This window comes from Panthera onca, chromosome C2 (genome assembly GCF_046562875.1).
Source record: "Panthera onca isolate mPanOnc1 chromosome C2, mPanOnc1 haplotype 2, whole genome shotgun sequence".
Lineage (NCBI taxonomy): Eukaryota > Metazoa > Chordata > Mammalia > Carnivora > Felidae > Panthera > Panthera onca.
The window spans coordinates 81,019,198-81,029,783 of NC_138347.1; the positions used below are offsets into that span (position 1 = coordinate 81,019,198).

Here is a 10,586-nt window from a genome sequence, read left to right on the forward strand (position 1 = left end):
GATTCACTGCTTCCTTGAGAGCCATGAGATTGAGGCATTATTAGCCTGACACAGAAAAATCAAGGGCACAATTTCAAGACAGAGAGGAAAGCATAGAGAGGAGGTAACTCACATGAAATGAACCAGTTCCCTCTGCCTCAGTGAATGGCACCACCATCTACCCAGTTTGCAAAGCCACAGATCCAGGAGTTATCTTTCACACACCCCCTTTCTTACCCCCATATCAAATCCATGAGGCGCTCCAAGGATTTCTACCTGAAAATTATATCCTAGTTTCACCTCTCCTGTCCACCACCTTACATTGAGGTACACACTTATTTCTGCCCTAGAAAGCTCCAGTCCTTCCCTATCCTGTGGCTGCTCTGGCCCAGCTACAATCTATTTTCCCCTACAGCATCTAACAACATGATTCATTATTGGGGCTGACCTGTCCATTTCAGAATGTGTAGCATCTTTGGCCTCTGTCCGGTACAACCCCAGGTGAATGCGTCCATTGACTTCCAAATGTCCCTCTGGGGGAAAGGTGACACCCCTCAGCTCCACCTCACCCAGCTCCAGGTTGAGGGCCACAGAGCCTGGGGGGTCTTTTAACATAAATCAGATTATGTCACTGCCCTACTTCAAACCTTAAGTGGTTTCCCATTGCACTGACAACAACACTCCAACTCCTTCTGGGGACTTCAAAGCTGTTCATGATCTGGCCCCATCCACTTCTTCACCCTCATCTTCTAAAGCCCTCTTCCTCTTCTTAACTGCTTCAGTCCAGTCTCCTTTCTCATCCAGGGCCACATAGACCTATTTCCTGCCTCTAGGCCTTTGTGCCTACTCTTCCCCCGACGAGTTCCTCCTTTAGCCCTCTCTCTTTCTTCAGGCTTAGGCACTGATGCTGTTGTAGGTGTGAGGCTGACAGGAGCCATCCCAGCTATGACTGAAAGCGTCATGGAGGCGGGGGAGAGATGGTATCTTTTGAACCACTGGACCCGGCTGTGCCTTAGGTAGGACTCATCCATCTGAATTCCTAGCACCCAGCACAGTAACATTCCCCTTTCACTTATGCTGGGTTGGGTATCAACCACCTGCCCTGGAAAACACTAGTTCTCCATGTGCTCCCTCATAGCAGTACCTGTGTAGCAAGGGCGGAAAGTGCATGAGTCTCTTTTGGTACTGAGTGAAAGGTGCCTTTTCAGGATCCTCTTGCAAGCTCCCTTAAGGAAGGACCAGACTCCTTGGCAGACTTGTTCAAACCCTCCTGTTCCCAGCTCTCTACTAAATCTCTCTCCTGGCACCCTGCCCCATCATCTCTGTCTTTCTTCTTCCCTGTCTTCCCATAGTGTGCCCTAAATATGCTTAAAAATCCTCATTCCTGAAAAGGAAATCTTCCCTCGACCCAGTTATATTTTTGGATTACATCCTATCTCTCCCACTCTTCACCATCAAACTGCTTGAAAGAGGAGAATGCACGTGCCCCTCTATTTCCTGATCATATCCCACCAGCCAACCCTCCGCAGGCAGGCTTTGACACTCATCCTCCTAATGAAACCACATCTGCCAGGGGTCACCATGACCTCCAAATCATCAACTAACCTGTGGATTTTTCTCAGTCCTCATTCTTGTTGCTCTTTCTGCGGCATTCAGCCCAGTTGACCATACCTTCCTCATCTTCCCAGGCTTCTGAAATACGTAGTGGTTTTCCTGCCTTCCTGGCCATTCCTTCTGGTTACTGGAATATTGGCAAAACCTCTAGGCAAGAGTAATATGGTATCAGCCCTTGATCCAGTCTCCTGGTTCAAGGGAAGCAACTCAACCGTTTGTTTTTTTGTCCTTAGCACCTTTTATTGAAGTATAATCTCCCCTTTAAAATTATGTCTGGATGGGCCTATTATTTAGGTGGTGCAGAACCACCTAATGGTGGTAGACAAAATGTTGAAATTGTCTAGACACCATTCTATTATATGCACTGTTAATTCCTTTATGCAATCTGAGCACTTGGATAGTATCTACAAACATTCACTGGATTTACCTGTCCAGGTATCCCTCCTGTATTCATACTATAAACCAGAGCTTTAACTTGAAGTCTTAGAATGGATTGGCTCGAAAGACCAGTCCTCTATCACAGAATGAAGTGGATACAGTACCATCAACAGTTATTTTAAACATAAATGAAGAGATAGGGGAGCCTGGGTGGCTCAGTTGGTTAAGCGTCTGACTCTTGATTTCGGGTCAGGTCATGATTTCAGTCATGAGTTTCAGCCTCATGTCAAGCTCTGTGCTCAGCATGGAGCCTGCTTAAGATTCTCTCTCTCCCTTTCCTTCTTCCATTCCCCTGCTTGTGTGTGCTTTCTCCTTTTCTCTCTCTCTCAAAAAAAAAAAAATAATGAAGAGATATGTTTAAAGTGAGGCTCCTGTGTTAATTGCAGATCACCCCTTACCTGGATATTGGGGAAAACCAATAGTTGGTTTGTACAAAGTTCAGGCCCTGGGTCCTCCTTTAGCAACATTTTCTGACTCTTATGAAATGAAAAGAATGATTTTCTCATAAGGAAATGAGCATGTTCTATGACCTGTGAGCAGATCCTGGTCTCATCATTTTTCTTGTGCATAGTAATATGGCTGATTTTTGTTCCATTTTATTTCTGTTTTCATTTTGATTTTGCTTAGGGACATTCATGATTGTTTGTTTTGAAGACAGACCACACATGTGAGCCTGGAGGGAATAGGCAATAATCATGACCACATTTCAGCTTAGAACCTTCTCTAATAAGGAAGGTCCTTCAGTCACTTTTATTTATAAGCTAATATTAGGCTGACAAGAGCACCTCTCAAAGTCACAGTTTCAATCATTTTTGTGAGGTCAAAGAAGGCAGAGAACACAATGGTAGTGGCCAAGCATCAAAACAATGACGATCAAGTTGCCAGCCTTATACCTTCCATGACACAGAACTGCCACCACCCCCTCCCCCCGCCCCTGATTCCATCCTCTGAAAAATGAAGAGGAGTTGGGATTGAAGACTTGATATTCATCTAGACCAGTGTAGCACCTGCTTTGATAGCAAACGAGGCCCCACCCATACCCAGACTTGGACAATAATGGTGGCTATGTTCCTGGGCCAAATCTTTTCATCTCTGACATCTAGATCTTGAAGTGTCTGATTCTCCCTGGGCAAGGACGGACCACTGGACCAGCAGTGACAGGAACGCTAGGCTGCGCCACGTTGGGTACTTTGCCCACGTGGAATGCTTCTCCTGAGGCTGACTCCACTGAGGCCACACCCATGAAGGAATGGCGCAAGTCGTAGTGGGTCCGGTGTCCCGGCAGGGGTGCCTGGGGGGCTGCCACCACCACAGGTCCCACCACCAGGGCAGCTGCAGGCGGGTCAGCCGGAGGAGGTGCAGGTACAGCTGAGTCTGCCACGGGGGACGCTTCAGTGCCATCTGGTTGGGGTTGCGGGAGCACAGGCTGGAGAGAGGACCATTTCTATATGTTAGCTACCTTTCTCCTCCCAAGCAAGGCCCCCCACGCTTCTGGATGGAATCCCACCCAATTCTCTCAAAGTAATAATTTTCATTTGCAAGGAATCTGGCAAAAAAAAAAAAAAAAAAAAAAAACACAAAACAAACAAACAAAAAAAAACAACTACCTAGGGGCAAAGGATTGTCATCAGGGCCACAAGGGAGGGGTAACTGGCCTCTGGTAGCCAGCCCCTTTCTCACCAATTATCTTGGGATCAGTGGACTCACACATCCACCCCACAAGCAAAAGCATCCTGCCTTACAGCTTTTCCCAGCGGTGTCCCCCTCCTTATCATCTACACCTGCAGCCACTGGGAGCTTCCAGGCATATCTGGCCACCTGTTCTGTCCGGCTCAGAATACCACCCCCACCCCCTGCAAATAGAAAGGCTCACTTGTCAACCGCTCCCTAGGATGGGCTCTACCCTGCAGCCACTAGCTCCTGGGAGGGGGAGGCGTGGCTAAAACACGCTTTCATTTGTTGATGATTACATATACCCCACAGCTACTTATACTGTGGGGCTCAGAAGGGCAGGGCAGCAAATGCCCTGTAATTACTAACACACTGCATAACTGTTAAGGCATCACTGTATTCTGAAGATGAGGGCAGGTATATCCATGATGCCCTTACCTGTGTCTGGAACACGGTGCAGGTCACTGCAACATCTTCCCCACCCACCTTCTCAGTGAGTGTTGCCTTACAGAAGCCATATTGCTGCCCACAGAAAGAGAGAAGCTATTGGAACTGGCTTAAAAAGCGGATTTTCTCCCCCCAAGTTTCACTGACACTCCAAGTCAGAGGGGAAACAACTAAATGCTTAATCTTTTAACATTTTTTCCCCTGAAGTACTCTAGTTTCTGTCTCTAGAAGATAGGCAGTACGTAACTCTAAGCAGAAGGTTGGAAATACAGGTATGCTCTGAGATTGTAAGAGATCACCCGTAATCCCAGAAGGAGTGGTGACCCAGGAGAACTTCTGTTAACATATATGTATTCTCTACTTATTTTTAGATATATTAAAAAATCACTTAAAAATTAGGATCATTGTGAAGCGCCTGAACGGCTCGGTCGGTTAAGCATCTGACTCTTGATTTCCGCCCAGGGCATGATCTCACAGTTCGTGGGATTGAGCCCTGTGTCAGGCCCTGCACAGTCAACGCTTGGGATTCTCTCTCCGTCTCTCTCTCTCTGTCCTTCCTCCACTCTCTCTCTCTCTTTCTCTCTCAAAATAAATAAATAAACTTTAAAAAATTGGGATCATTGTGACTACGTCATTTTGTCTCCCGTTTTTCACTCACTATAATAACACTTTCTTCTATCATTCATTATTCTTTCAAAACGTATTTTTTTAAGATCTGTATAATTTTCTATTTACATGTTGTTCCATGATCCCCTCCTGTTGGACATTTGAGTCTTTTGGGGGTCATTTTGAATCCGTGATGAATCATCTTTTTAGGTCTATTCCTGGCGAACATCTCTGGTGATCTCTTTAGGATAAATTCCTAGAGGTGGACATTACCGCACTGTGGACTTGAAAGGTTTCATATCAGAGGTGTATCTAGAAAATCTACAACACACTCCTGGCAGCTGGGCATGACCCGGCCTCATTAGGAAACAGCCTCTGCCTTTCTCCTACCTCCAGGGACCTCCAGTGGGTGAGATGACTTGGTGACAGCTGGTGAGGGGGAAGGCCACGTTACAGAGGAGGGCCTGGCATGACCCAGCCCCCCAGGGAGCGGGTATTCTTCACTGTGACCTCTTTCTCCCCAGCCCCCCAACACCAATTGCTCCCAGGATCCTCTGTGCTACAACCAGTTCGGCCATCCCCGGGCCCCCGGCCTGCTCACCTTTTCTGCCAGCAGGTTGCACTTAGCTGGATCCGTGACCTCTGCAGCAACACAGTCAGTGGCAGCCACCGCAAACTCCACGTACGTGGAAGGCGGAAGAGGCTGATGGGAACAAATGAAAATGCATGTGAGGCCACGTGACTCAACCAGAAAAGGCAGGGAAGGAGAGGCCGGAGGGAAGCAGCCAGGGCTGTGTGGTTGCACACTCCCGGGAACAACATTCGCGTGGACCCCACCGCCTGGCCGGGAAACATGGCCCCGGTGGCTTACCCAGGGCGGTTACCGTGGGACGCTCACACTGCTAAAATAACGCTATTTGGTGTAGTCTGGGGTGGGGGTGTTGGGAGAACCACAGATTCCGGTTAATTAGCCTCCCCACCTATACCTGTCATGTATTGCCAAGGATGCTGCGGCTGGCAGCCGGGAGGCCACATTTCTCAAATACCAGAATTCTGTGGCGCTCCGGTGTGCTGAACGGTCCACTGTGCGGTTCGGTGTGTTTCCGTGATCCAAAAGGCATTGTGGGATCCTGCCACTACATGCCCACCTTTCTAAGTCTTAGCTAGGAGAGGGCCGTGGCTGATGGGTGGCCAGGCGTGATAAAGACGTGGCACCCTGGGAATTTAGAGCGAGTGCTTCTGGATAATGTCGAAACTCCCACTCGCTGCACAGCGAGCCCTGGTGTTAGCTAGTATTGAGGAAGCCAGGGCAGACAGCGGCTGTCAGAGTGACTCAGCAGGGGTGACGTACCGAGGGTTCTTTGGGTCCTCGGGACACCCGGTGTCCTCATATCGCTCATACTCCTAAGGATACTTTCTCTCCTTTTTCTCACCACCCACCTTGCCTTCCTGTCACTGCCTCTGCACCTGCTCCGTCCCTCCCCGCTGTTTCACCACCTACATTCCCCAAGTGCCACCAAACCGCCCCGTCTGTCCGAGGGCCTCAGTCTTACCACAAGTTGAGCCCGGGAGACTTCCACAAGCTGAAAATAGGAGCCATTGCTCTGAGTGTTGAACGCGGTCAGGGCAACCTCTACTGCGTGCACTACCTTGGTGTCGTTCAGCGGGGCCAGCAGGGGGCACTGTGGGCACACCTTGAGCACGTCCTCCGCAGAGTCTACGCCCAGAGAGAAATCGAATCTGGGTTGTAATTCTCCAAAGCGTTCACCCCAGCTCTGCTTATTTTGCAAGGCCTAGGACATGCTCCAAATGGCTTCAGGTGTTTTCTCTGCTTCTTACTAAACCTTCAGGTGGCTCCTGTCATGCTGACATTTCGGCAGGAGCCCCTCTCGCCAAGGGGCAATTTCCACCTCCAGTGACAACAGCTCCTTAAAAAAACAGTTTTACAATTCCAGATCCCGGGAGATTTGGCCCCTTCTTTTCCTCACCAACAAGGAAGCTCAAACTAGTTACACTGAAAACAACGCAGGTCCTTTCCTCACTCCACAAGGTAAAAATAAGAACAATCATCATCATCATCATCTCTACCTGGACTGGAATCACATTTTGCAAACAACACGGTAAACTGGCCATCCTGTTTCAGCACCTGGAAATCACAGTCCCCTTCCACAGCCTGGAGAAATAAACCCACAGTGAAGCCTCAGAAGGAGGGCTGGCCTTTCATTTTCCACTGGGATCCCGGGGCTGGGGTGTGGGGCGCTCCCTCAGATGTGGTTGTCAAAGATGAGCCTCATGAAATCGCCTTGACCGGGTGACCCTGACATACGGTGTTCACTGGTGTGGGGGAAGGGCTACAACAAGAGGGCTGAACTGTTGTAAAAATCAGCCCCAGGGAAGGCAGCATCCAATGGTAATTTTAGCGACTGCACGCTGGCTAGCCATGAAGGCAGGCTGGGGAGCTGGGCAACACGGGGCCTGCACTTTGCAGAACCACCAGGGACCTGGCTGGGGCACCACCTGCAGTCACTCTAAACGGGGCACTCACATGCTCCATCAGTTGTCTCACGGTGCAGTTTTCCACGGGGGTGGGGTCCCGTATGTAGCACGTGGTTTCCAGCAAGTCTAATTCGAGCTCAAACACCTCCCCCATTGGCCGCTGCGGAGACACAGAATGAAGCAGTGAGCGGCCTGATCCCGTTGCGCGGGCGAGAGCGTGAGCACCCAGCGGGCTGGAAGTAACGCCTATTGTAGAGGCGAGGGACAGGTCATTGCTACTGTTAGTCTGCACCTCCACCGAGCTCTGACCTGGCCTGTGGGCAGGACAGGGACCAGGGCTTCTCAGGTCTACTTCTGTCGGCTGCGCGAGCTCAGACGGTGTTTGCAAGGAAGAAGGGACCGTGGCCTTGGACGGGTTGATGGAACCACAGTCATCACCCTGAGCTCTACTTGGAAGCTAACGTGAGCACTGATAGTTCGCTTTGAAAATTTCACGCTTCGATCGGCGCTTTGAAAAAAATCAGCTTTCGTTTTTTCTCAATCAAGTGGCAAAGTAAGGTGGTGTAGGATAATATCTTACCTTAATGGTCTCTCCTGTATCTGCTCCATCCCTCCCTCTGCTTCTTTCTGCTTTCCCTCTCATCATCTAATTTCCCTCCTTCTCCATTTTCTTTTCCTTCCTAAAGGAAAAATTGTCCTTGGCGGTTTGTCATTGGGCTTGCCTAGTTGCTGCCCTCTACTGTCCCCTGCTGGAGACGAAGGGGAAGCGCGAGCCTCCCTCTGAGACTGCGGAAGCTGTGAGTTGGTGGTACCGTCTAGAAGAAATAGCAAGGAAGGCAGATAGGGGAGCCCTGAAACTCCTTGTGGTTATTCTTGCCAGTTCATCTGTTTCTGTATCCTTTCTGCAAAGGCTGGAAAATCCAGAATATACAAGTATGTTTGTTTTTTTTCTTTTAGCCCAGCTCTGATTGCCTCTCATTTAGTTCTGCCTGACTCGCTACTACCTGAAACCTAGGGATCTCTTTGCCAAGGAGAAGCTGTGTTTTATGATGTGCAGATGTGCCCAAATTAAACGTCCTGAAGACACTCGCAGCTGCAGGAATAGAAGCAGGTACTCCTGGGTTTCTCTAGGAAAGCACCTGTCAAGCTCTGCCTTTAGTGAAGATTGCAACCTCCGTTCCTTACTTTTCCCTCAAATGCTTATGTTATGTGTTATTTCCCCTGACCTCATGGGTGTTTCCTCTGAACCACCACTGGGCGTCAGTACAGTTGCAGCCCTCCTAAAATCCATCCTGATGTCAAATATTTGTCCCACCGTGAGATCAGAGGTTAGTCCCGACATCCAGATACTTACTTTATTCCCTCCTTTGGGTTGTAAATATCTTGTAGGCGCTATGTCTTTCTCATTTTATGTTAGGCTGAACCATTAAAATGCCAATATTTGACTGGTTTTAATATACAAAAGTAGAAATTTCTTATGGTTCAGCTTGATATCTCTCATGGCACGTGACACTGGTTCTTGCCCGTGAAAGGCTTGTATTCAATTGTTTGCTGCAAGAATCATCCTTCATCAGATATAAAATCTAATTCAAAATAGGCAGTAGACATATACCTTTTCCCCATTGCCCCAAATCTCTCGACTGTTCCACAAGCCATATTTTCCAGCTTAATCTTTATTGTCACTGGCTTTAGACTGCATCGATTACTTGTCTAGCTTGTAAAGAGGTAAACGCCATTCATGCCAAGATTTCTTTCTGAGAGGTGGGCACCTCTCTTTGGGAGGTAACTCATGTAGAGGAAGGAACATGGGTTCAGAATCAAATCCCAGCCCAATGTTTACAAGTTATATGATCCTGAACAACAACAAAATGCCCTACTGTCAGAGGCTCGGGTTTCTCTCATGTAAGACAAGGACAATACCTACCACACAGGACTGGGGGCTGGGAGGGAGTAAGGAGATCGTGTATGGGAAGGGGCCTGGCGCACAGTAGATGGCTGTCAAATGCTAGTTTCATTCATTCTCAGTCTTCATCCAGAGAAACCGAAGCAAAGAAAGAGAAGTGATTTCCAATCAGCCAGAATCCTGCATCTTGTGCATCGAGTTTTCTGGCAAGCCGCACTTTCTACCTGTGCTGTTCAAAATATTCCTCGAAGCCCTTCTTGTCCCACACACCTCCTCACCCCCATCCAGCACCCTCTGAGACCCATGACCACAGCTCAGAATGTCTCGCTCCCCCACTTGCCCCCTCCCCCACTCCTGAGAAGAAATCAGAGAGTTTGACCCTCTGCAGTTTCATTGTGTTGGGAGATGTGATCTTTGAGACGCCCAGCTGAGCTCCACACATGGGTTCTTTCGGCTCAGACACAGAAGGCTCACTTACCCGAGGCCACACCTTCACTTTGTCAATCTGGTTCAAGGTGTGCTTGTAGCCCTGAAGAACGTGGTTATTTATGTAGTCCACGGCCACCAGGGCTGCTTGCTCTGTTTCTGGGTCATCACAGTCCAGTTCCCTATAAACCAGACCTGGTATATGCGGGGCAGCATGGCAGCCCCAGAGCTGAGCAAGGCAAAGGAGCAGGGCGAGGGACTTCATGGCTGCTCCAGAGGGACCCTAGCAGGTGGGCAGATGGCTGGAAGCCTCAGGACCAACCCAGGGGCTCTGCTCTGAAAAGTAGACCAATGGAGGGCCAAAGGCTTTATTTATCTGTCAGAACCTGCCGGGGGAATTGCATAAGGACGTGGGATGATTTCTGTTCTGGTTCCAAGTAAACCCTTGCAAACATCAGCCCCGGAAAAGCAAACAGGTTAGGACATCTCTGGTCCCCAAGAAATCTGCCAAAGTCAATGCTGCTGGGGGCAGGTGGAAGGGGGTGGGGAGATGCTCCGGAGTCAGCTTGGAACACAGAGGGGAGGAGGCGTGCACCAAGGCAAGGTGAGGAGGGGCCGGCACAGCCAGCCCTGGAGTACTGTGGGTTCAGCAGAGGAAGTGCCCTCTACTGAGATCTGAGCACGGCATGGGGCCCGTGAGGGGAAAGTAGGGCCCGGCAGCAAAGTGATAAAGTCGTCTAATATGAAAGAGACTTATCTCCTCCTGGAGGGAGAACGAGGCCCACAGATGTAGCAAAGATACAGGTGATCTAGAGTGAGCAGGGAGAGCTTTGGGAGATGCTGAGACCTTGGGTAAGGTCCTTGAAGAAAAGAAGGGAGGAAGGGAAAGATTTCTGCCTGAAGTGTGGAACAGGGGTGAGAGGAGGGTTCCCTGCAGCAGGGCGGGGTGGGCTGCCCTTTCAGAACGCACGGCCTGGGCCCTGGGTAGCTGGATGCCATTGGCGCC

At 49.5% G+C, this 10,586-nt stretch overlaps 1 protein-coding gene across 1 annotated transcript; it reads right to left on the reverse strand.

The window, feature by feature from the left end:
• Positions 1 to 2,735: 2,735 nt before the first annotated feature.
• AHSG (alpha 2-HS glycoprotein) lies at positions 2,736 to 9,929 on the reverse strand. The gene is made up of 7 exons (XM_060639486.2): positions 9,633 to 9,929; positions 7,301 to 7,411; positions 6,844 to 6,928; positions 6,309 to 6,472; positions 5,357 to 5,458; positions 4,141 to 4,224; positions 2,736 to 3,457 (listed from the first exon to the last, which is right to left on the reverse strand). Exons 1-7 carry the CDS (start codon positions 9,843 to 9,845, stop codon positions 3,131 to 3,133), a joined length of 1,086 nt encoding a protein of 361 aa, XP_060495469.1. The 5' UTR covers positions 9,846 to 9,929; the 3' UTR covers positions 2,736 to 3,130.
• Positions 9,930 to 10,586: the final 657 nt, after the last annotated feature.